Source organism: Oryx dammah, unplaced genomic scaffold (genome assembly GCF_014754425.2).
Source record: "Oryx dammah isolate SB20612 unplaced genomic scaffold, SCBI_Odam_1.1 HiC_scaffold_2, whole genome shotgun sequence".
NCBI lineage: Eukaryota > Metazoa > Chordata > Mammalia > Artiodactyla > Bovidae > Oryx > Oryx dammah.
In genome coordinates, this window is record NW_024070186.1 from 17,989,832 (window position 1) to 18,017,340 (window position 27,509).

Genomic DNA, 27,509 nt, shown 5'->3' on the forward strand with positions numbered 1-27,509 from the left:
TTATCCATTCACTAGTAGCTGGAGTACACTTACTTGGCTCTTTCCCATTTTGTGGCTGTTTTAAGGAGTGCTGAAATATCCAACTATCCTGTGGATTTGTCTTATTTTTTTTCCTTCGATTCAATCAGTTTTTGCTTTGTGAGTTTTAAAATTCTGTTATAATGTAAATACACATTTCAGATTGTGCTCTTTGTGAATTAATTCTTTCATCATTATGAAATGTCCCCGTTTATTCTTGGGAGAGTATTTCTTGTTTTGAAGACTGTTTGTTTCATATTATTGTAAATAATCCAGCTTTTTAAAATTAGTGTTATCATGGCGTATCTTTTCAATTCTTCTAACCAGTCTGCATATTTTAGTCTTCCTGCTTGCCCCCAGACCCTGACCTCTGTCTCTCAACTCAGTGTGGTTTCTGGATGGTATTTGGGTTCCCTCCTTGTTCTATAGCTTGGAAATTGCCTCCAGGCTGTTACCTGGAGCAATCCAAAGACTGGACTCTATTGTCTTCTCTCAGGGGTCCCGGTTATCCAGTATTTGAAAGCCCTTCTTTCTTGTATTCTTTCCAATGCTGTAGTATTTTGTAGTGAAAGAATACTGTAGCATTGAAGCCTTCTTTAATATTTGAATAGTGGTTGCATTACGCCAGATAGAAACCAGTATCATTCCTAATGGTGTTCGCCAAACTTAAATCTAAGTCCAGGGCCAGGAGAGAAATGTTACATGGCTTTTTGTGGGGAGGGGAGAGGATTGTAAGTCTCCTTTTCTGCTCTTTTCCCTTTGGTTCCATGTTGTGATCTTAGGAATGTTATGTTACTCCTGGTTCTAATGAAAGTCTTTTTATCCTTTTAGGTTAGGGCTCCACTTCTGCTTTCTTAGCTCTTTTTTTTTTTTTTTTTGAGAGTCATCAAAAAAGCTTCAGTGATTTTTATTTAACTCTTTTAAGTTCTTCATTGATTTCCGTAGTAAAATGGAAATGTTATCTGAGATACAAGGGACTGTTAACTCATGTAGTAGGATAGAAGTCGTCTTTTTTTCCCTGAAACAGTATGACATTTTTCAGTTTCTCATGTGTTACTGTGGATGCAAATATACATGTATATCTTTGCATTCTTTTTGCCTAATACCCTATTCATTTCAGTTTGTTAGAATTCTGCTTATAAGCTGGTGTGGTTGGAAGATCTGTGTTCTGTGTTCAAAGAAGATGTATTTTATGGTGGGAGGACAAGGAAGGAATTGTTTTTGTATGAAAATGTTAGTGTCTTAAGTACATTTCAAGACCTCACAACTATCTAGCACTTTTTCTCCATTTACACGAAGTATGACCGTGTTAAATATCTCTGAAAATGTATTATTTGAAAAATAAAGAAGCAAAGACACTTAAAAAAATCTGATTTTATATCTGAAGAATTATAGCTGGAGTTTGGCGTGGTCATTTGCTGTAGGCCAAAAAGGTGTTACTCTTTTTTATTTCTTAAGACTAAAGAAATGCCAGTGCTTTTCTCTATATCAGAGACTGAGCTGCATAGAAAACTCAGAGGTATACAATGAAGTCCAGTTGATTCTTTGTTGATCTGTTATAGTCAGAGACCTTGGGAAACAAGATTTTAATGAAATGTATACATAAGAGGCATTGATCTGAAACAGAAAAACAAGATTTTTGCTGAAATGTATTTTCCTCTACTTAGACAGATTTCAGAAGCTCTGTTGAGGTTTTTGTGGAACTTAGTACTGTCAAGTTGGTTTTGAATCTTTTCTCTAACTTAATTAGTTGTGAAAATAAAGGTTATCTTTAATGATTATTTTTGAAAAATGAGTCTTCTGACAATTGCTAATGTAATTTTAATTGTAACTTGTTGAAAGTTTTTTTTCCATCTTGGTATATATTATGATGTGATATTCATTCATTGAATTTGCAGGTGATGGAGAGGTAATAGAACAAATTATAAGCCTGCAAACCAATGATAATGGTGAACGAAGCCCAGAGCGCAGTGTCCTGGATGGAATGATAAGACAGTTGCAGCAGCAGCAAGATCAGAGAATGGGAACAGGTCAGGAGGCTGTTCCAAGTGGACTTTCAAATGGGGAAGAAACACCCCGAAGAGGTAAGAAATATAGCAGAGGTATTTTGCCTTAACATGGCTAGATTGAAATTGATGAATAAATGAAGTCATTGTCCCCTGCATCCATTGTGAAAAACTTTTCAGTATAAAAGCAGTATGCTAAGCATACTTTACAACTTTGAGCAGAAGTCTGGAGATAGCTTTATTAAGTATGGTTGAAAGACTAAGAAATGAGCATTTGAATTTCAGGTACTTTGAAAGTACCTGAAATTCTTTTTGCTTTAAAATAAGAGTATTTACAACATTATATTAAATTGTGTTGAGTTAAAAAGAGTAGAGAACAAAAGTGTTTTCTAAAGGAACATTAGGTTTCCTTTTTATATAATCTTTTAAAAAGTTAATTGAGTAGAGCCCTAATGTTTCTTATAGAATCAGAAAGCTTGCAGTGAATTTCAGGGCAAAGTACTTAATACTGGAATGTGGTAATAATTATACTCATGGAAATAATCTAGAAGAGATGGGTGATTGTTATGCAACTGAATTCTGGGAAAGTTAAAACATTTTGAGTCCAAAAATGCTATAGAAATTCCTATCTCTTTATTGCTCCATGCTCTGTTCTGAACGGTTTCTTCAGCTCTTTCTGCCCTTTCAGTCTTGCTCTCTTTCATCTAATCTGCCTAGACTTTAGATTTTTTATTACTGTTATTTTTTATTTTGGCCCCATGACCGATGGGATCCAGTTTCCTGGCCAGGAATCAAACCCAGGTCCTTGGCAGTGAAAGCACAAAGTTGTAACCACTAGACTCCAGAAAACTTGGATAGCTTTAGATTTTTATTTGAAATGACTGTTAGGTCCTGAAGTGTCATTAATTCTCTTTAAAATTAGTGTGTTATACTTTAAGTTTTACTTCTTTTATATATGTAGTTGTTTTGGTTTCTAGCAGCACAGAATCGGGTCTGTCAAAACTTTGTTCTTGGAACCCCTGGTCATTGAGTGACTTAGACTCCATGCTCTTAGTGCAGGGGGCCTGGGTTTGATCTCTGGTCAGGAAACTATATCCTGCATGCTGCAGCTAAGACCAGCTGTAGCCAAGTAAATAAGTAAATACTTAACAACAGCAACAAAACTCTAAAATTTTGTTATTGACATAGTCTTATCATTGGTGCACAGATGCTCTTCTTTTTCTTTTTTTTAAAATCATGATAATAATGTACATCTTTAATGTGGTCCTGCCCTATTACCCTCTCCCAAGATGACAATTCTGTTTATCCTTCCCTTGCATTCTAAAAATAAATTTGACATTCTTAAATGTATTAATAAAAAGCTTTTGTTTTGAAACTTTATAAAAAGGTTTATAAAGGGAACTTTCTGTCTGATTCTTTGTGACCCCAGGGACTGCAGCACTTCAGGCTTCTCTATCCTCCTCTGTCTCCCAGAGTTTGCTTACGATTCATGTCCATTGAGTTGGTGATGCCATCCAACCATTTCATCCATCTTCTCCACCTGCCCTCAGTCTTTCCCAGCATCAGGGTCTTTTCCAGTGAGTTGGGTCTTTGCATCAGGTAGCCAGCCAAAGTAATGGGACTTCAGCTTCAGGAACAGTCCTTCCAATGAAGAATATTCAAGGTTGATTTCCTTTAGGATGGACTGGTTTGATCTCCTTGCATTCCAAGGGACTCTCAAGAGTCTTCTCCAGGACCACAATTTGAAAGCATTAATTCTTCAGTGCTCCATCTCTGTGATCCAACTCTCACTTTCATACCTGACTACTGGAAAAACCGTATAGCTTTGACTAGATGGACATTTGTTAGCAAATTGATGTCTCTGCTTTTTAATATGCTATCTTGGTTTTTCAGGCTTTTCTTCCAGGGAGGAAGCATCTTTTAATTTCATGGCTACAGTCACCATCTGCAATGATTTTGGAGCCCAAGTAAAAATCTGTCACTGCTTCCACTCTTGTCCCATCTATTTGCCATGAAGTGATGGGACTGGATGCCATGATCTTACTTTTTTGAATGTTGAGTTTTAAGCCAGCTTTTTCACTCTCCTCTTTCACCCTTGTCAAGAGGCTCTTTAGTTCCTCTTCACTTTCTGCCATTAGAATGCTATATTTTTAAGATTAATCACTTATTGCATTGGATTAATTTTGACTGTTGTGTACTCTATTGTATGCCTATATCTGATTTTATTCATTCTCTTGATGGATTTTTGGGTACTTTGGAGAGTTTGCTAATCTCAAACAAATGATATTAACAGTCTTGTATGGTTAAAAGTTGGCTTAAAGTTCAACATTCAGAAAACGAAGATCATGGCATCTGGTCCCATCACTTCATGGCAAATAGATGGGGAAACAGTGGAAACAGTGTCAGACTTTATTTTTGGGGGCTCCAAAATCACTGCAGATGGTGATTGCAGCCATGAAATTAAAAGACGCTTACTCCTTGGAAGAAAAGTTATGACCAACCAAGATAGCATATTGAAAAGCAGAGACATTACTTTGCCGACTAAGGTCTGTCTAGTCAAGGCTGTGGTTTTTCCAGTGGTCATGTATGGATGTGAGAGTTGGACTGTGAAGAAGGCTGAGTGCCGAAGAATTGATGCTTTTGAACTGTGGTGTTGGAGAAGACTCTTGAGAGTCCCTTGGACTGCAAGGAGATCCAACCAATCCATTCTGAAGGACATCAGCCCCAGGTGTTCTTTGGAAGGAATGATGCTAAAGCTGAAGCTCCAGTACTTTGGCCACCTCATGTGAAGAGTTGACTCATTGAAAAAGACTCTGATGCAGGGAGGGATTGGGGGCAGGAGGAGAAGGGGACGACAGAGGATGAGATGGCTGGATGGCATCACTGACTCAATGGACATGAGTCTGAGTGAACTCCGGGAGTTGGTGATGGACAGGGAGGCCTGGTGTGCTGTGATTCATGGGGTCGCAAAGAGTTGGACACGACTGAGCAACTGAACTGAACTGATGGTTCTTATATACACTTGAAATAATTTCTGTCTCTGGTAATTTTTTCCTAATTTTAGAGCAAGTTGGAGATACTGTGAACTTTATCCCTTCAGAAATGATTCTGTATCTTCCAAGAACCAGAAACATTTTTATATGTTCATAATATAGTGATCATAGATCAACAAATTTTATAATATTATACAGTATACAAACTATAAAATACTGCTACCTAATGTACAATCTTCCTGTTTCCTCACTTGTTCCAAAATTGTCCTTCAGGGCTTTTTAAAATTTTAGGATTTAATCAAGCCTTGGTTGTTGTGTGTAATTATTACTTCTCCTAATTTAAAACAGTTCCCTCATGGCGCTGGTACTTATGAGAGTTTAGGTCTGTTATTTCACAGATTTTCCCTCAATTTTCCCTCAGTTCCCTGAATGTGTCTCATTATCTCATAATTGGATTCAGGTTCAACATTTTAGGCAAGAATACTGGAGAAGGAAATGGTAACCCATTCCAGTACTCCTGCCTGGAAAATGCCATGAATGGAGGAGCCTGGTAGGCTACAGTCCATGGGGTCGCAAAGAGTCAGACACAACTGAGCAACTTCACTTTCTTTCTATAGTTCCTTTTGGAGAAGGAAATGGCAACCCACTCCAGTGTTGTCTCCTGGAGAATCCCATGGACAGAGGGTCCTGGTGGGCTACAGTCTGTGGGGTTGCAAAGAGTTGGACACGACTACTCAACTAACACACAAGTGCGCATGTGCACACACGCACGCACACACACACTGCATAGTTGCTGCTGTGTTTATCTCAGTGCATCAGAGCAAGTGACTCAAGATATGTATGCATTCCTCTGCACACCTTGCTTTTTTCCTTTACAGTATATTCTAGAAATCACTCCTATCCATTCATAGAACTCTTCTTCATTCCTTTTTATAGCTTCATAGAATTCCACTGTGTGGAATAACCATTCTTTGTAATTAATCTGTTTATGGTCACTCATGTTACTTTTCATAGTATGAAAAGTAACCTGAGATAAGTAACCTTTGCATGTTTTCTTCAAGTTGTTGCAGAATAATGCCGTGACTTGGGCAGTTAAATTTAGAATTTATTTTTAGTTCTAAATGCAAAAAGTGTTTCTTAAACATCAGTATGTTTTAATATAAATTTTGGATTAATAGCAGGCTCACTTAATGTCATTTTTAATAGATGAAGTATAGTATGTTGTGCAGTACAAACTGGTTTACATTTGATCGGTAAACAGAATGTTGTATATCGAAGAGTGCAGAAGTTGCATTCACTCGTATTTGAATTTTATCCTAGGCAAGGAGAGCTGGTGTATTTGAAGTAAAATTTAATACCCTCCTTCAGTTCAGTTCAGTCGCTCAGTCTTGTCCGACTCTTTGCGACCCCATGGACCACAGCACACCAGGCCTGCCTGTCCATCACCAACTCCTGGAGTTTACTCAGATTCATCTCCATGGAGTCGGTGATGCCATCCAACCACTTCATCCTCTGTCGTCCCCTTCTCCTCTTGCCTTCAGTCTTTCCCAGCATCAGGGTCTTGTCAAATGAGTCAGCTCTTTGCATCAGTTCAGTTCAGTTTAGTCGCTCAGTTGTGTCCAACTCTTTGCGACCCCTTGAACCACAGCACGCCAGGCCTCCCTGTCCATCACCAACTCCCGGAGTCCACCCAAACCCATGTCCGTCGAGTCGATGATGCCATCCAAGCATCTCATCCTCTGTCGTCCCCTTCTCCTCCTGCCCTCAGTCTTTCCCAGCATCAGGGTCTTTTCAGAGGAGTCAGTTCTTCACATCAGGTGACCAAAGTATTGGAGTTTCAGCTTCAACATCAGTCCTTCCAGTGAACACCCAGGAGTGATCCCCTTTAGGATGGACTGGTTGGATCTCCTTGCAGGCCAAGGGACTCTCAAGAGTCTTCTCCAACACCACAGTTCAAAAGCATCAATTCTTCGGCGCTCAGCTTTCCTCACAGTCCAACTCTCACATCCATACATGACCACAGGAAAAACCAGGACCTTTACTGGCAAAGTAATGTCTCTGCTTTTTACAGGTGGCCAAAAAGTATATAGCCCCCAGTTAGTAGCAGGTCCTCTTCACTCTTGTGTTTTTTTTTTTTTAAACTTTCTTAAAAAAAATTTTTTTTTGAGTATAGTTGCTTTACAACATTGTGTTAATTTCTCCTGTGCAGCAAAGTGAATTAGCTATACATATAGATATATCTCCTCTTCTTTGGAATTTCTTTCCATCTAGGTCACCACAGAGCATTGAGTAGATAGAGTTCTCTGTGCTCACTGTGTATTTTAAGGAAACAAGTACTTGCCTGGGCTTCCGCCCCACAACCCCTCCGGGTAGTCTCCATCCTTTGTGAGTGCCAGCTCCTGGGAGGTTACTCTGCCACCTCCTGTGTCTGCTTGCCCAGCTCTGCGCAGGCTCAGGGCCCAGTGTTGTCAGCATTGCCATGTTACCCACTCCCCTAGCTCCACTTCAGGTGCTGCCAGCATTTCCCCACTTCACAGTTTTGTGAATTTTTACTGATGGTCTCGGGCAGGCTGCCTGCCTGAGTGGCTTAGATTATCTCTTTAGGTCATAAATAATGTTTGTTATTAGAGCTCTTATTATCAAGCCACCATAGTTTGAGATATCTATTTGCATTGCTGATTTTTCCAGAAAGATAATGTTTTAGCTTGCAGTTTTGAGGAAGGCAAGGTTTTTAGGACTGCAAGTATAACATTATTATAGAAAATGCTTGTAACATAAAATTCAGAAAGTCTAGTAAAAATGGAAAATGATGTTAATAGTCATGTTCTGTATTCTACATTTTGGTTTCAGTCACATTAAAAATTTTTTTCCAAAGTTTTTTCAGTACATCTTTTTATTTTGGTTTATATCATATTGGAGGAATGTGTATGCATATTAGATTGAAGTTTGTTTTGCAGTCATTCTTTACAATTTTTCCCTAGGTTTTAGAAGACTAAGCTTAGATATCCAGTCTCCTCCAAATATTGGTCTGCGTCGTAGTGGACAAGTGGAAGGTGTCCGTCAGATGCACCAGAATGCTCCACGCAGTCAGATGGCTACGGAGCGTGACCTGCAGGCTTGGAAGCGAAGAGTGGTTGTCCCAGAGGTACCACTAGGCATATTTAGGTTTGTTTTAGGATATCTATTAATATTGTTTATATCTATGAAAATATATCTATATGGTTATTTACACATAGTTAAATTTTTAGTGGTATAAATAATCATATACATATATTTTAGTAATGGGTTGGGATATATTTTAATTGTGGTAGGAAAATGTCAAAATTGTTCTCTAACTTTGGTTTCATCTACATAAACACCTGCCTTTTCTTCCTTCAATATTATTTTGAAGGATGTTTCAGACTTACCATTTTGTCCAAAAGTTTATCAGTATGTAATTTCTGAAGATAATTCCTTATCTTAAAATAAAACTATAAGTGCCATTGTCATATCTTAAAAAGAAATGAACAATTCCTCAATAGAACCAAATAGCCAGTGTTCAAGTTTCCAGTTGTTTCAAATGTCATATTTTTAGTTTTTTGTGAGATTATTTCATAAGTGGTAAAATTCCATCAGAAGGCACATAATTTCCTTTTTTTTGTGGTGGTAGCAGGTGTTGATGTTGACTACCCTAGATGCATTAATTCTTTAGAGATTATAAAAGTGATATTTCAGCTCTGAGTTCTTTATTATCTTGGATACTACTAAACAAAAATTTACCCACTTCTATTATTTGATCATCCAGTAGTAAAGTTTGTATACAAAAAACAGGATAGATGCTTGCTGATTTTGCTTTATTTGCCTACAAAATAAAAATTTATTCCTTTCTATCCTAGAGTGGCCAGTTTGTATGTGTGTGTTTTCACTGTATTAATCATACTGCTGTGATACAGCTATTTCTTATGTCCTTATTGATATTTAAGTTTATCCATGGAGTCCTTTTGAAATGACGTAGTACCCTTGCATATCGTCTTTGATGTCAGGCATGACAGGGTTACAGGTTCATTTTGTAAATTTCTTTACCTAGACCTAGGATCAGTCTTTCTTCTTAAGTAGCCCTATTCTCTTTTAGGGAGAGATGATATCTCCTAAGTATACTATGGATGGTAGGATTTTCCTTGTACTGAATTGTATTGTACTGATTTTCAAGTTACCAAAATGGAGGCAGCAAATACTATTTTTGTTGATATCTAAAACCTTTCAGCATTCTGTCATGTTTGTGTCTCGTAATAACTAATACCTTGAAGATAATTTTGTGTAAGTTTTCATGTGTTTAGCCAGAAAAGTCAGTGATTAGTATTTTATGATACTTCTGTTTTATACAGTGAATTTAAGAATGCTTATAAGTATACAATAAACTGGTGGAAGGCAAAACCGGAAATTGGGATAAGATAAACAGAAAATCACCATGTGTGTAGTATGCTCTAGTTAAGCCTTAAAATTTGTCTTGAGTTGCATGATCATGTCATTTTGCTATACTTTTTGTTGTCAAAATCAAGGGAAGCAAAGAGTTATCAGAAATGAAAGTCCTGAAGAATAGTTCCTTAAACAAGCATTTCTTTTGTTTTTTTAAAAATATTTTTATTTATTTTTGGTGGTGCTGTATCTTCCTTGCTGTGTGCAGGCTTTCTCTAGCTGTGGCAAGTTGGGGCTACTCGTTGGGGTGTGCAGGCTTCTCCTTGCAGTGGCTCCTCTTGTTGCGGAGCACAAGCTCTAGGGCACAGGCTCCATAGTTTTGGTGCATGGGCTTGTTTGTTCCAAGGCATGTGGAATCCTTCTGGACCAGAGGTTGAATCCTTGAGTCCCCTGCACTGGCAGGAGGATTCTTATCCATTGTGCCAGCAGGGAAGTCCCAAAATTCCCTGGGTTGGAAAGATCCCCTGGAGGAGAGCATGGCAACCCACTGCAGTATTCTTGGCTGGAGAATCCCATGGACAGAGGAGCCTGGCGGGCTACAGTCCATGGGGTCACAAAGAGTCGGACATGACTGTAGTGACTTAGCATGACATAGCATGGTTCTGTTTAGGGCTAAAGTTCGGGTATATAGTTTGTCTTAATCCAATAAATAGAAATTATGTTCATTCTAAATGAATGAGTGAATCACATATATATATATTGTGATCTTTCATAATGTTACTTTTCTTAGCTGACCACCTTACATAGGTGTGGAATCACGCACAGTTGAACATGGTACTTTTGAAGATCTAGAATGTTCCTTTGCTTTATTATTGATTGAAAATAAATTGTGTGTAGTGGTTCACTGTCAAAACAAAGGGAGGTGTACAGGTATAGAGTAGGAGTTTCATTTGGCTACAAGTTCCTTAAATACACATACTGCTGGTGAAATTGATTACTTGTGAAGGCGAGTCTGATTTAGAACTCCCCTGTGGATGATGTTTGGCTGTCACATGAGTGTGGGCTGCAGATGTATCTTGAGAAAAAAGTGATTTCCTTGGAAATCAGTCTTTGTCTTTATATCATTTATGCTTATACTCATTTCGGTGTTCACTTATATCTTAGAGCATGGTTAGAAAATCAGTTTTGAAACTTTTCTAGTGGAATTTTAATGTGAGCGCACAAAGCATAAAGCCATGTTTTCAAGAACGTTCATATCTGAGAAAAAAGACATTTAGTTCTTGAACTCTTCTAGTTGTGAAGAAGGAAAATGATCTTCATTGCCAAAGACCCCTTGTTCTGAAATTGGTCGCAGCAGCATTATGAATTTTCTTTTATGTCATGTGAGTGAAATACAGGTGATTAGAAGAAACAGTAACATTGCTGTTCTGGTTTCCGTAAATTATAAAATGAGAAGTGTTAAGTTTGGAGAAGGATTCTGCTCTTATTTTTTCTTTAGAGAATAGAATTGCAATTTTGAAAAATTGTAGGTACATTTTGAGTAGCTAATGTGAGAGATCCTGTTCAAATTGGTCCTCATAGGGCCAAGCAGAACATAAATGAATATTTCTGTGTTAGATACAAAAAATAGGACCTCCTAGTTGCCTGTAAGATATTGTTTATATTAAGTTCCTTGCAAACTATTGTTTGACTTAAGTTTTATCATAACTTTAGGAATTAATTCATTAAAAAAGTATGATTCCCAGACTCTTAATAATTTTTTTTCTATATATATCCTTTATTTATCTGTACCTAATGTAAAACTGGGTACTTAAATTTGTAGGAAGTTGGAAGACTTCAGAATAGAGAAAGGTGAACAAGAAAGAAATCTTTATATAATTGGAAGAAAGAGGAAGACTCTCCAGTTCTCACAAAAGGTAACCTGAATTCCATTTTCTTAGGAATAAACAAATTAGAAATTGAACTGAAATTTATAGTTTTCTTTTTGTTCAATGTGAATATTAGTAATATTAGTCTTCTGTTAGGAAAAGTGGCTTGAAGCTTACAGGAAGTAGCCTAATGGCTGAGAATGCTGAAGGATTCTAGGAAATTATTGTCAGGACTTCCCTGGTGGTTAAGTGGTTAAGACTCCCCATTCCCAGTGTGGAGGGTCTGGGAGGCCTGGGTTCAGTCCTTGGTTGGGGAACTAAGATCCTGCATGCCTCATGGCGTGGCCTAAGAAGAAAAAAGAAAAAATGAGTATACTCTTAATCATCACTAGAACATTATGAGCCCATCAAAAGCATTTTGTTTCCATTCTCAATCACTTCTCCTTTCTCCTGAAGGTAATCAACTATTTGATTTCTAAAGATGCTGGTTAACTTTGTTTGTTTCTGATGTTTTCCAAATCATGCATTTATTAAAAATCTTAGATGTCACACCTATAAAAAAAATCTTAGGTATGTGACCATGCAAAGCCCAAACCCACTTGAGAAAAATCTTATTCCTTAGTGTTTAATTACTCATTTTAGATTTTCATAACTATCATATATGAAGCATTAGCAAGTTAATGGAATTTACACAAAATATATGCAAGATAAGTGCTAGAAAACTGTGTTAAAAAAAACTTGTGTTTGCAAGGTATTCTGTTTCAGTTGATCATTTAGTCTTGTATCCGTATCATGAGAAATGGCCTCTATGTGCCTGGCTGCCACATTCACTGTCTTGATGCCACATAAACAGTGCCTTTGTTTATGACCTGGGCTTTGAGAATTCAATAAAAGCTGTTTCTATCTTATTATTTAATTTAAAAGTAATTCAAGTCATTACTATGTAAAGTACTGAAAAGAAAATATTGACTATCTGAATGAGTATATCTTCAGGTTTAGTTAGGGTATTTCCTCTTGGAAAAACTTTAAAGTTAAATTTAACTACAATTTTTAAGAAATCAATTTTTTTCAGTTGTTTTTTCTGAAAAAATAAGTTATGAAACATTTTTTAAAATTTGATTACAGTGCTATTATATATTCATAGAGGGCTTCCCTGGTAGCTCAGCTGTTAAAGAATCTGCCTGTAATCCAGGAGACCCCAGTGTGATTCCTGGGTTGGGAAGATCCCCTGGAGAAGGGATAAGCTACCCACTCCAGTACTCTTGGGCTTCCCTGCTGGCTAAGATGGTAAAGAATCTGCCTGCAATCCGGGAGATCCCAGTTCAATTCCTAGGTCAGGAAGAGCCCCTGGAGGAGGTCATGTCAACCTACTCCAGTATTCTTGCCTGGAGAATCCCCATGGACTGAGGAACCTGGCAGGCTAGAGTCCATGGCGTTACAAGGAGTCGGACACGACTGAATGACCAAGCATAGCACAGCACATATGTTCATAAGTTTCTAATTTGGGTATGTAATTTGATATTTTACAATCAAATTACATCAAAAATTTATTCAAGAAAGAGTTACAAAGTTAAATGCAGAGAGCTTTTAAAGTTTTCAATTAAGTTTTTGTTTCTAGCTATTTAAAACCCTGTATTGGACAAGAAGGCTAACACTTTAAACCTTACTCTATTTATATACAAATCATGGATACATATATAGTACATAAATACTTATGTGGTATCTGTGGTAATAGCAATTTTGAGGGGGCAAATGAGAAAGTCAAGTTTCTTATAGGGTAATGATAATGTGGAAAAGGATAAGAAACACTGATCTTAATGGAATCATACAGTATGTATATGTAATATTTTGTATCTGGCTTGCATTTGACCTTGTGAGATTTATCTTTGTTGTGAGTAGTTGCATTTCAGTTGTTTTCATTACTGGATAGTATTCACACAATGAGCATGTTGCTGTTTAACTTGTTCTTAAAGGACATTTGGATTGTTTTTATATTACGAATAATAACTTAGGAATACTGCTAAAACATTTTGTACATATTTCTTGGTATCCGTGTATGTATTTCTTTTGAGTATATGCACTGGAGCAAAATTATTGGAGCATATAATATGTGTATATTCAGCTGTAGTAGTTAATGCCACATGTGGTTTCAAAATGATTGAACTCGTCTATAAGGAAGGTGAGATGTATGTTAAAATATCACTATAAGGTGAGATGTGTGTTAAAATATCACTGTTTGTAGATGTCTTTGATTCTGCTTGTTTTTTATGTAGTTTGAAGCTATGTCATGTGGTGTGTATGTGTGTACATATTTAGAATTTTCCTTTTTCCTACTGAATTGAACCTTTTATCATTATGAATTTATCTGTAGTAGTGCTTTATTCTTCAGGTTCTTTTACAGGAATGTAGCTGTATTAGCCTTCTTTTGGCTAGTGTTTGCATAGCATGTTTTTATACTTTACTTTCTGTCTCTTATTTTCTCTTTTGTCTCTAGGCTGTTTCTTGCTGTTCTGAATTTTTTTTCTGACTGAATATATTCCATTTAGTTCTCTGCAGCTCTCTGTGTGTAATCTGCTATTAAATTTGTGTTCTTAGTTTTAGTTACTGTATTTTTTTCAGTTCAAAATTTTCCATTTTCTCAAGTTCTCATTATTTCCTTGAAAATCAGCCCTAGTTATTTAAAAAACCCATTTGATTATTTCAGTATCTTACTCCCCTGTTGATGCATTTCCATTCAGTATTGATTTTTTTTCTCATTTTTTTTACAGTTACATTTTCTTTGTTGCCTATGTTTTATTTATTTATTTATGACTGCTCTGGGTCTTCATTGCTGCACATGGGCTTTCTCTAGTTGCGGTGAGTGGGAGCTACTCTCTAGTTGTGGTGTGCAAGCTTCTCATTGTGGTTTCCCTTGTTGCAGAGCACAGGCTCTAGTGTGTGCTTCAAGTAGTTGTGGTGCACAGCCTTAGTTGCCTTGCAGCATGTGGAATCTTCCTGGACCAAGGATTGAACCTGTGTCCCCTGCATTGGCAGGGGTTTCCTAACTGCTGGACCAGCAGGGAAATCCTGTTCCCTGTGTTTTTTCATTGAATGTTAGAGGTTAGAGATGATTTGAAGCCTCAGATGGTTTTTACTCCCCAGAGCATGTATGATTTGCTTCTCGTAGGCTACTTGGGCCACTTTCAAGCTTGTATCACCTTAACCCAGACAAGGATGGACTTTTAGTTCCTTGGGATTACTGTTGATCTGTAGTTTACTTATAGTCTAGATTGTAGTCCTTCGGGCTAACAGCCGAAGCTTGAGGTGCTCACCTATATATAGGAGACTCTGGATTGCAATTTTTGTTAGCTTAACTCAAGAATTTAGTCGGTCAGTTTTTTGCTTATCTGTTAAATCTTTCAGCTCCCTCTTCCAGAGTGAAAATCTAGGGTTCTTTTACATTGCTGATAACTTTTTTGTGTGTATTAGTCTTGTAAATCTTCATAGACTTGTTAGATATATAGTCCCCTCAAACTGTTTTAAAAAATTGCATTTTGACGGATTTTCTTGTTCTTAGTGGTAGTTTTTTGGTCCATCTGATTTACGTATTCTTAGTCATGAAATTCATTAATAGGAATTGTTGCTTTAACCAAAAAAAAGTACTGGCAGATTAAGGAAAGGAGTTGTTTTAAAATCATCCAGGATATGTTGATAAAACACCCTCATGGTTATAAACAGATGGCACTAACATGAAAATTGATTTGTGTATCAGTTCTGGGAATATATACTTTAACGGAGTACTTTGACATATATGACTTCAGTGTTTAAGGAATAGCGTGTTCCTCCCCCCTTCACCCCTACTGCTGCTCTTTCAATCTAGCTATTTTACTTGGCTGATTTTAAAAGATTACTTAATTATTTTGTTAATTAAAAAGTATTTTAAAAAATTCAAGCACAGCTGAAAAGTACTGACAACAATTCATCCAAAAAGTTAAAACCTGAAAATAAGTTGTATTGTTGTTTAAGGATCATTTCAGATATTTCTCTCTGTGCATTCACACAGTGATATATTTCTTAAGATTGGCTTCTTAAGATTGGTTACTGCATCATAATATAGGAATATATAGTTTCACTTCTAAGATAAATATTTTAAAGTGATTTCTATTTTGGATTATAGTTATTATCTTATGGTAAACCCATTAATATGCAGTTTGGAAGATGCTGATCTAATGTGCTTATTATATTTAGCCATGTTGTCTAAATATCTTAAAAGTTAAAAACAAAAAAGCAAAAAACAACCAATCTTAATTAACAATATGTGGCAAAAATACCCATTCAAGAATATTTTATTTTTTGAACTTACTATTATTATTTTTGCCTTAAATCCTTTAGGGACTTGATAGAATGATTAATATTTTATTGAAGATTGTACTTATTTAAGTGTTTATTCTCATCTGCACATTTGTATTTCAGTCTGATTCGGTGACTTTGATGTCACAGTCTAGACAGAGGACATGTAGGCGTAAATATCCAAATTATGGTAGAAGAAATCTACGGCTTGAGTTATCTTCTGGAAATGAATCTTCAAGCTCCATAAGACATGTGAGTTTCATAACTTTAAAACATACAAAATTATCTTGAATAATAATATGTCTTAATCTTTACTTTGATCTACCTTGAAATTATGTAAAAATACAGTATTCTATTTTTTATTTTTATCATCATTATTATTATTTCTTGTAGGTTTGATCCCTGGTTCAGGCAGATCCCCTGGAGTGCAGTATTCTTGTCTGGGAAATGGCTACAGTTCATGGGGCTGCAAAAAGTCTGACATGATTTAGCAACTAAACTAACAACAGTAGTATTCTCTAGAGATTAATGAAATTTCACATTTTGAATTTCTCTAACAATTTTGAACACCTTTGTACCATACCATGTACAATGTCCAGTGGTTTTAGAATATTAACAAAATTGTGCTGTTGCCACCACTGTTTAATTTCAAAATATTTTAATCACCTAAGAAGAAACCTTATACCCATTTGCAAGTACTTCCATGGATGGCTGCCCCTGGCAGCCACTAATCTTTCTATTCCTGTTAATTTTTGTATTCTGGACATTCATTTAATAGACACATACAGTATGATCTTGTGACTGGCTTTTTTCACTTAATGCTTTCAGGGCTGATTCCATTGCTTCCAGTGCTTCCAGGGCAAGATTAGTACTTCATTCTTTTTCATTGCCCTATATTCTGTTATAGGAATAGACTGCAGTTTATTTACCCACTCATCAGCTAGTGGGCATTTGTATTATTTCTACTTTAAAAAAAATTAAACTTGTTCTGTGCTGCTGTGCACAGGCTTTCTCTCGTTGGGGAGAGCAGGGACTATTCTTCGTTGTGGTATGTGGGATTCTCATTGCGGTGGCTTCTCTCATTGTGGAGCACAGGCTCTAGGTGTATGGCTTAGATGCCCCATGGCATGTGAAATCTTCCTGCACCAGGGATTGAACTGGTATCCCCTGCAGATACTTAACCACTGGATCACCAGGGAAGTTCTGCTTCTACTTTTTGACTGTGGTGAATATTGCTGCTTATCAACATTTATGTACAGGGTTTTGTTAGGACATAAATTTCCATTTCGGTTTATATCTAGTAGTCAATTTGCTGGGTCATATAGTAACTTTGTAGTTAACCTTTGGAGGAATTGCCACACTGTTTTCCAAAGAGGCTGCATTTTATATTCCCAGTCAGTGATGTATGCAGTTGCCAGTTTTGTTCACATCCTTGTCCACAATTGTTATTTAGTTAGTGGGCAGGTAGTGACTTGACAGTATAAAACTCATAGGCAGGATAGATCCAGGATTTTGGGAGTTTGAATTTTGTTTAACTTAAGGACATCTTTTAGAAAAAGAACTCAAAAGTTACAAGTAGACACAAGGCCTTGATAGACAAGTTAAATTGAAAGCCTCTGAAACTTAAGTTTCATTAGCTTTGTCTTAACCCTTTGTTTACAGAAGTGTTTTGAGAGTTAACTGAGATAAAACGTAACATTTTTTCATAGAATGTGTGGTTTCTAGGTAGTAGATTTTAATAGCTTATTGTTCCTGTGATTATTTTAGAAGTCTGTTTTGAACATAAAAAGCAGACTTCTGTTCACTTGGTCTAGATTGGCAGGCCTAGGAATCTGTACACCTTGAATGGCATTGGGCTCCCATTTTGAGAAGCATTTTTTTTTTTTAGAATATGTTTACTTTGCATTTTCAAATGAAGTGAACAAAGTAGATATTTTCTTTTAGTTTTGTTTCTCCTTGGCATTTTCAGTATCTGTTATGATGCACTTAATGGCTGCTACAGGAAAAGGTTGTGTCTCAGTTTAAAAGTACCTGCTTCAGGGGACTTCCCTGGTAGTCCAGTGATTAAGAATATGCCTTCCTAGTGCAAGGGACATGTGTTTGATCCCTGGTCAGGGAACTAAGATCCCACATGCCTTGGGGAAGCTAAGCCTGTGACCTATAACTGCTGAAGCGTGAGTGCCTAGAGCCCGTGGTCTGCAACAAGAGAAGCCACCACAATGAAAAGCCCTTGCGCTGCGACTGGAGAGTAGCTTCTGCTCGCCACAACTAGAGAAAGCCCGCTTGCAGCCGCTGCAACAAAGACCCAGTACAGCTGAAAACAAAACAAAAAAATACCTGCTTAGTAGCAAAGACCAGTAGTTAAAGTAGACTGCAGCTGTTTAGGGTTGTGGAAATTAGTCGGTTGTTCCCCTCTTCCTTTAAAGACTTTATATGTTAGAGTAGTTTCAGGTTTAAAAAAAATCACATAGTCCCCATATATGGTTTCTCTTTCCTATTAATGACATCTTGATTTAGTATAGTATACTTGCTACAACTGAGGAACCAGTTTTATACATTAACTAAATTCTATAGTTTACATTAGGGATCACTGTGCTGTCTGGGGTGTGACAGATGCATAATGTTTGGTATCTACCATAAGATACAGAATAGTTCCATTGTCTTAAATCCTGCTCTGCTGTACTTAATCATCACTTTCCTGTCTTCTTGAGCCATGGGTACCATTGATCTTTTTACCATTTCCATAGTTTTGACTTTTCTAAAATGTTATATAGTTGGATCAAAAAGTATGTGGCCTTTTCACATTGACCCCTTTTTAGTAATGTGAGTTTAATTTTCCTCTGTGGTCAGTTTCTTTTTAGCTCTGTAAGAAATTGCCAATCTGTTACCCATAGTGGCTGTGTTATATTTTATATTCTGATCACCAGTGAATGAAAGTTCCTGTGCTCCACATCTGTGTTAAGATATTATTTCTTCCCAACGTCATCTAAAGATGAACACAGTCCCAGTCAAAGTCCCAGCAAGTTAATTTTTTGGATATTGGCAAAGAGATTCTGAAGTTTGTTTGGAGGGAAAAAAAAGACCTAGAATAACTAACAGAATACTGAAGAGCAACAAAAGGACAGGATTTATAGCTACTACCTGACTTTAAGACTTATTATAAATAATCTACAGTTTTTAAGACAGCATGGTACTGGTGAAAGAATAGACAAATAGATCAATGGAACAGAATAAGAAACCCAGAAATAGACTAGTACAAATAGACTCAATTAGCATTTGACAGAGGAGCAAAGACCACTCAATGGACAAAGCATAGTCTTTAAACAAGTGGTATGGAACAACTGGATAGCCACATGCAAAAGAAAAGGAAAAAAATCTAGACACAGTTTCACAAAAATTAACTCCAAATTATCATAAACTTAATGTAAATGTAATACAAAATTATAAAATTTCTAAAAGATAACATATAATAAAAATCTAGATGACCTTGAGTGTGATGAATTTTAGATACTATTCCAGTGCCATGATCCATGAAAGAAAAACCTGACAATAGAAAAGCCTGAAAAATACTGTTAGGAAAATGAAAAGACAAGCCACAGACTGGGAGAAGATGTTTGTAAAACTCATATCTGATAAAGGACTTGTATTCTTAGAATTCAATAAAAAGATAATTGAATTTAAGAATCGACAAAAGACCTAACAGGCACTTTGTTAAAGAAGATATACAGGTAGCACATAAGCATTCTAAAAGGTGCTCAACATTATATGTCATTAGAGAACTGAGAATGCACGAGATGCTACTGCTCATGTCTGAACACTGGCTTGAGTCCGAAACATTGAGAACGTTTACATTATCGTCTTATTAACTTTGCTCAGAGAATGGTCTCTTATATCAGGTTTTTATTTGAAAATAGTAGTAGTGTTAAGTCTCACAGATATTTTCTCTTGCCTAATTCTTTGATAAGAAAAGGGATGTAGTAAAGACACTTGCTTTTGGTTTTAAGTTTACCTAACTATATTTTATTACCTGGTTAGAAGAACTGTGTGGTTTCTCTTGACTTGTGTTGTTTAAAATAGGAGGTCAAGATTTTAATTTTTCTCCCCTCCACAAATTAGGAGACTTCTTGTGATCAAAGTGAAGGTTCTTGTTCTTCTGAAGAAGAAGAATGGAAAAGTGATAGAAGAAGTGAAAGTGACAGTGAAAGTTCAAGGTACCTGTTTTTACTTGTTTTAAACTTCTAAGCGTTTTAGTCATAACCTTGAATGGAATCATACTTGAGTGACATTCAAGATGTGAGAGCTTCCATCTGTCAGGTTTTTAATACATTTAAAAGGAGAAAAAAACCTGGATTAACAGTTGTTTCTATAGAAAATATTTTGGGTATTTTATTTAACTATAAAACATATGAGCCAAAGTATAAATATGTAAATAAAAAAAATTAAAAAAAACAAAGTATAAATATGTGTACTCGGAATATCAATTTAGCCTTGGGCTACATTCATAAAGAGGAATGTCCAAAGTCTAAATGGTAAAATCACTGTTAAATTTATTATTAGTTATTGCATATGTTGATGGAAATTCAGTTAATTAATCAAGAAGAAGAAAAAGGGAATTTTAATCAACAAGCCAAACAAAGAATTATAACCAGGAGGCAGATTCGCAGGAAGCTCTGAGAACTGTTGGGCCTGTTGAAAGCTGAAGGCACAGTCACATGCATTTTCAAGATAAAAGATGGTACATCAGGATGACATACTGCTGTTGTATGTAAATCTCACCAAGGATACATAGTCTAGGTCAACTTGTACAAAGTGAGCACTAAGTACTGTGACCCCCTCCAGAGCTGGGAAACCAGATTATTCCTTTAAGAAGTTAAATTGCTAATGTCAGAAGAAAGGAGAAAAAATGATTTTACTATTGAGCAGGTACTCCCGTCTTTGAGTGGCTCTGCTAACATATAATGCTGATGCCCACTGCTCATTACGGAGGGAGGCCCAAACGGTCACACAGAGATAATTTCATGTTGAATTTTCCTTGTCCTGTCTTAAAATATAAACATTATTTTATCATACATACTAGCTTTTGTTTAGTTTTGGTATCCAAATTCATGGAACTTAAGGTGTTAGTATCCGTTCTCATCTTGATAAATGTCAACTTTCTTGGCAAATGCCCAAACCAGAAACCTAGACATCATTCTCTCTTCGTAATTATTTCTGTTACCATGTCTAGAAAATTGTCTCTCCTAAATATGACTCAATATTTTAATTTCCATTGATACAGTTTGCTTTACAGACTATTATATCATACTTACTTTGCTTTACAGACTATTATGTCATACTTACTTTGCTTTACAGACTATTATATCATACTCCTGGCTTCTTTTCTCGTCTTCTTTTATTCCATTATGCTTAGGAGCTGGAGTGATTTCTAGAATACTTGTTTAGTTTTGTTTGTTGTAGTCTCTCAGTTGTGTCCAACTTTTTGTGACCACGTGGACTGTAGAACCCCAGGCTTCCCTGTCCTTCGATCCTTCGATGGTGATGGACATCCTGGAGTTTGCTCAAACTCATGTCCATCGAGTCAGTGATGCCATCCAATCATCTCATCCTCTTGTCACCCTCTTCTCCTGCTGCCTTCAATCTTTCCCAGTATCAGAGTCTTCTCCAGTGAGTTGGCTCTTCACATCAGGTGGCCAACGTATTGGAATCAGTCCTTCCAGTCAGTATTCAGGGATGATTTCCTTTAGGATTGGACTGGTTTGATCTCTTTGCTGTCCAAGGGACTCTCAAAAGAGTCTTCTCTAGCACCACAGTTCGAAGGCATCAGTTATTTGGTGCTCAGTCTTTTTTATTTAATTTTAATTGGAAATATACAGAACGTGAAATGGATCATCGTAACTGTTTTTAACTGTACAGTTTGGTAGTGTTAAGTACATTTGCAGTGTTGTGCACCCAGTCTCCAGAGCTCATTTCATCTTGCAATACTGAGACATATACCCACTGAACAGCAATTCATCACTCCACCCCACCTACCCTGGCAACCACCACCCTTGCCTTTCTGTGTCTGTATTCATTATATTTGAATTCAGCTTATCTTGAATTTTATTACACAAAGCACATGCTCTTAAGATTTTTAAAACAGCTCTTTTTATAGCATAAAAGATAATGCAGAAATAACATTTATAGTAAATAGCTTTTGGATATGGATTTTATGGAGCCTGGGAGGTATGTGGTTGGGTAATGATGGCCCCAGTTAGAGGGTCTTTATCCTCTTCTGTGTTTGCTAAAGCTGGCAGTCTGGCAGGGGCTAGTTTTCTAGATTGAGTTTCCTATTTGGCTCTGCTTTTGCTCCAGAGTAGGCCGAGACTAGTCCCTCTGTGGGATCTTTTCTCATATCAAAAGAATCCCCTTCTTGGCAAGAAGCCGTGCCCACTTACAGCTTTCTGTTTGATGTGGCTCTGCTTTCCTTGTGCTTCTCAGTATACTCACTGACAGGTCTGTCATCCCAGTTAACATTTCTAGTCCATTTCTGAACTTCCTGCAGTTTAAGGGAAGTGCTGCTCTTCTGGTCTCTACTGTTTTCATAACTACACTTCATTTTTGGAAGGGGAAATTATTAGTTGGCTCTTGATGTTGTCTTCCATGAGTTCTCATCCAAATTATACTTAAAAACATTTACTCAGGCTTACGTCCTTTTCTAATTTCCAATGTCAGTGAAGATTTTTCTCTTCTCATGATCTTTGGTCACGTCAGTATTTGTTGATAGTGAGGGTAGTTGAATCTTCCTAGGATCTTTTCTTTCCTCCTTGTTGTCTCCATCTCTCTTAAGGTTGTAGGATTAATATGATATTCAGGCTTAGATTCTGGTTCCATACAACTTACAACTTTTCCTTTTCCAGTGACTCTTCCTCTAGGTATTCTGATTGGACAGCCGACGCAGGCATCCACCTGCAGCCTCCTTTACGAACATCATCTCGACGACGAATTACTCGATTTTGCAGCAGTTCAGAGGATGAAATGTCTGCTGAGAATTTATCTCCTCCAAAAAGGAGACGAAAGAGAAAGAAAGAAAATAAGCCTAAAAAAGAGGTACGAAAAGTATACCCTTAAAAATAACATCTGTCTACACTTTCATAGTTTCTGTCCATATTTAGAAATTGGATATCTCTGGGAATTTGGAGCCTTCATTATTATTATTTTGATTGATAATGTTGTATCATCAGGAGTCAAATGTAAAATAGAAACTTACTTTTGGAAAAGCTTCTTTATTATTAAAACTATTTAATCTACTCTGAATTGAACTTGGCACTTAACACCTTTTTGAATCTGTAACTTCAGAGGGAAAGATCTATTTTGCTCAGAACCCCACCATAACTCTTATTTTCTCCTGTCAATTTCAAGACCAGAAATATACTTCAAGGCATTTTAAGGGCCTTCTTGTTTTGTCTGCTATTGTCATGTTTCCCATTTTCATTTGACATGTTCCATCTTAGTACTTTTCTCCTAATTGTAACATCCCTGTACCTCGTTATACATATAGTGCATGTGCTCCTGTTGAATATTTAAAGGTGCTATGTCTTTGTATTAGTTATCTTTTGCTATGTAACAGATCATCTTGAAACCTATCTTAAAAACAACAAACGTGTTATTTCATGTTTTAATGATCAGGAATTTGGAAACTGATTAGCTGATTTTTGACTTTTGAGGTTGCAGTCATCATATTGGCGTGGGTCACAGAGTTGTGAAGTCTTGATTAGAGGTGGATCTTTGAAGCTTTTCATGGAGTAGTTGGCTGGTGGTCTCAGGTCCTCACCACATGGGTCTCTCCATAGGGCTGCTTGAGTGTCTTCTTAATTTGGTAGCAGATTGTCCCCAGAGCAAGTGGAACAAAAATTAAACAAGGGCTAAACTTTTTATGACCTAGGCTAAGAAGTTGCCCATTGTTACTTATGCTTTTTTTCTCTTTGTTAAAAGGAGTTGGAGCCCACACTCCAGTGGAGGAGACTTGGGCTCCACCTGTTAAAGAGGAAAGGAAGAGTATCAGAATTTGTGGTTCTGTTTTAAAATTACCAGTCTCCTTTTTAAAAAACTTTTCTTCCATTATGGTTTATCACAGAATGTTGAATATAGTCCTCTGTGCTCTACAGTAGACCTGTTGTTTATTCATCCTATACATAATAGCTTGCCTCCACTAACCCCAGACTCCCATCCCATCCCTCCCTTCCCCTTGACAGCCACAAGTCTGTTATCTGCCTGTGTGAATCTGTTTCTGTTGTATAAAAGTGCATTTGTGTCATCTTTTAAATTGCACATGTAAGTGAAATCATATGTGAAATTACCAGTCTCAAAACCTCAAATCCAGAGGAGACTGCCTGAGATAATTAGTCTGTGGTAGAATTCACTGTGGAGTCTTGGCAAAGCAGGCTTAGTGTGTTGAAGAGGGTTGTTGGAGAGGGTTTAGTTGGAAATTAGCCCCATTTCATAGAATGTAATGTGAGTGCTGTGAAGAATCTGTTAGAAATTCAGGAGGAAAGGGCTCGGTAGATCTACAATGCTTATACAACTGATAATGTTCCTGTGTGTGTATGAACCAAATATATATGCTATTAGAAACTAATCATTAGGTGACATGCTTAAAAACAGCCAAAGTCTTTTGTTTTCAATTAAACAGTGCATGCTGCCACTTTCTATCTTATTAAACTTTGTACTCTTCCCCTTGGCAGAATTTGCGGAGGATGACTCAGGCAGAGCTTGCAGACGTGGAACATTTATATGAATTTCATCCTCCAGTTTGGATAACTGACACCACACTTCGAAAATCTCCTTTTGTTCCTCAAATGGGTGATGAGGTGAGAGTTACAGAGTTTAAAAATATGGATATGTATCATAAAATTAAATTACTCTTAGGTATTTATTTTTAAATATCTGTTTCCCTTTTGTAGGTAATATATTTTCGACAGGGTCATGAAGCTTATATTGAGGCTGTCAGAAGAAATAACATTTATGAACTGAATCCTAACAAGGAGCCATGGAGAAAAATGGATCTTAGGGTAAGATGATGGCATTATGAAGTCTTAAACATTTAGCACATACATATGTAGTTATTTGTAAATCCATTTAAGAAACACTCTGGAGGCATACCATATTACTATCTTTCCATTAATTTCCACCTTAAAAACATTTTTGCTGTTAACCTGCTAAGCATTAAGGTCTAGTCAGAAGATATGCTTATTGGTGGAAACTCTGTATACTGCTGGAAGGTATCTTGACTATATTACCATTAATCTTAAAATGCTTGTACCCAGGACAGATTTTCAGAAGAAGTGCAAGTCTCCAAAAAGCAAACAAACAAAAAAATCGGTAAAAAAAGTTTCAGTGACATGCATAATAAAGTACAGGAAAAACTTTAGCTTCTCTGTACTTTGTATACATATTTTTAACATTTAAAGAAAAATGTCATGTTCTAACAAGTAGCAGCAAAGGTTTTGGTTTATTAATAGTTATTCAGCTTGGTGATAAAGGTGCAAGAAACAAGTCCAGGCTCCCTAGAAGGTATCTTGGTAATTAGAATTAAAACTGAAAATATTTACACCTTTAAAATCAGTGATTTTACTTTTGGTAATTTAGGAAAGAACCAAAAGTGCATACAAATTTATGAACAAGGTAATTGCGTATCACTGTTTATAAAAGCCAAAAATTAGTAAAAAATCCAAATATCCCACAATACTGAAGGAACCAAATCATGATATGTTTCTATATTTGGCTACTATGTAGAGCCCACTATGTAACTGAAAGTTGTAAAGTATTTGTTAAATGAATGTTACATTTTCGCCAGTAAGAGGAAAATACGGGATGTGAAATTACAGTTTTAGTTACAAAAAAATTTTAAAGACATGGGGTCAACCAAAATAAATGTAGAATAGTATTAGAGGTAATTTTTATTTTTTATACTTCATATTTTTGAATACTTTCATTAACTGTGGAAGGTGAATAAACTCTGCTTCTGTGCAGTTGGCTTTAAGATACCTTGAGATGTATATCTCTTTTACTTATTACTGTGTACCTGAGGACAGTTGATTCTCATTTTTCGTGAATTTTTATTTGCAACTTGCCTATTCACTGTATACTATTTGTAACACCAGAATCAATATGCAAGATGCTTTCTAGTCATTTGCAGACGTGCATAGCTTGGCAAAAAATTTGATTTGCCCGCCTAACATGTTTCTTAGCTGAGGTTGAACAAGATGAGCTTCTTTTGAGTTTTCATGTTGTAAATAAGTGTTCTTTTCATTTTATTCACCACATTAAATTTTTTTCACATTTTTGTGCTTTTTTGTTGGTGACATGCTGTTTAAAATGGTCCCCAAACATAGTGCTCAAGTACTGTCTTGTGTAACTAAGCACAAGAAAGTGATGATGTACCTTAGGTAGAAGGTCTGTGTTAGAGTAGCTTCACTGAGACATGAGTCATAGTGCTGTTGGCCGTGAGTCCAGTGTTAATGACTCAGCACGTATATTAAAGGAGGTTTTTTTAACACCGAGATTCACATTACACAAGATACTATATTAATTAGGTGACTGAAATGTTATGACTTGTATCAACGTGAGCTTGTTTTCCCTTTAGGAGCAGTGGTTCAGTATTCACTGTGAAGTCACTGATTCCCTGTTTTAAGTGGCCCTGTAGAATAATAAGAATGTTGCAGATAATGAGAATCAGCTGTACTTTTAGCACTTTGTTTGGCATATTATAACATTTTGTGCAGTGAATAAGTGGATGAATGATCTCATACTGTTAGCATTAAGGAAGCAGATATTGGGAGAAGGCTCATTAATGAGTAGGATGCTCTCTCACAATAGGAACCTCTCCTGTTGCCTGTCTCACTTACCCAAACTGCCTGGAGCAGCTCACAACACACAGTAGATCTTTATATAAACAAATATTTATGGCAATGTATCAGGTTGAAATTTAATATCAAATTTTTGAAGAATAGTAAGCCAAATGCTTATATATTTTGATTTGCATAATACAAAATTATGTAAATGAAAATGTGTCTCTAGAAAGAGAAGAAAGTCAGAAGGAGTTCTGATGGTATATAGTGGTTGTCTTTAGATACTGAGCTGATGGATGATTTGTGTCCTCCTCCTTATACTTTTGTTGTGTTTTTTCTAAAGCTAGCATATTGCTTACATTAGAAAATGTTTAAATATACCTTCAAAAAGATGTGAAGATATAGCAAAAAATGACTGTAATTAATGATAAATTCCTTGTCTGGTTTGAAATCCTGAATTGTGAGCTGACTTAATTTGGGAATATGTGGAGAATTATCATCTTGAGGAATTGCTTTATTTTAACCATATATCGTTTTTAAAATATCTGTTACAGGATCAAGAATTGGTCAAAATAGTTGGAATACGATATGAGGTTGGACCCCCTACACTTTGTTGCCTCAAACTAGCATTTATAGATCCTGCAACTGGAAAACTTATGGACAAATCTTTCTCTATTAGGTACATGTTATATTTTAAAAATGGAGTTACTTAAATTTAGATTTTCCCTCCTGCCTGGTTAGCATGTCCTTTCCATTCAGCTGCAGGGTGCAGCACAGGTGTGAGCTATAGTTCTGATAGAGGGGACCCCATAGAAGTAAAAATCCTGGGTCTGCAGTGGCCACTAGGCTGGAGTGTGTTGATTGCATTTTCCTTGCCACTTACATGTGTAGAGAATTCTGGCATGTAGTGGAGATGGCATCTACATTTGTTTTTCAGAAAATGTTAGAATAATTTTCTAAACCTGTGCCATCCAATATGGTAGCTGTCAGCCAGATGTGGCTGCTGGGACCTTGAACTGTTGCTAATTTGAATTGAGTGTGGTGTAAGTTTCCACACTGGATTTTGAAGGCTTG

General features: G+C 36.5%; 1 protein-coding gene across 1 annotated transcript in view; it reads left to right on the forward strand.

The window, feature by feature from the left end:
- Positions 1-27,509, forward strand: part of BRWD1 (bromodomain and WD repeat domain containing 1) — a 123,813-nt gene that overhangs the window by 54,227 nt on the left and 42,077 nt on the right. The window contains exons 18-26 of the mRNA XM_040232432.1: positions 1,917-2,102; positions 7,999-8,182; positions 11,235-11,328; positions 15,733-15,861; positions 19,726-19,820; positions 22,506-22,695; positions 24,330-24,455; positions 24,549-24,656; positions 26,990-27,114. Of these exons, the coding sequence (XP_040088366.1) occupies positions 1,917-2,102; positions 7,999-8,182; positions 11,235-11,328; positions 15,733-15,861; positions 19,726-19,820; positions 22,506-22,695; positions 24,330-24,455; positions 24,549-24,656; positions 26,990-27,114 (1,237 nt within the window). The remainder of the gene's footprint in view (positions 1-1,916; positions 2,103-7,998; positions 8,183-11,234; positions 11,329-15,732; positions 15,862-19,725; positions 19,821-22,505; positions 22,696-24,329; positions 24,456-24,548; positions 24,657-26,989; positions 27,115-27,509) is intronic.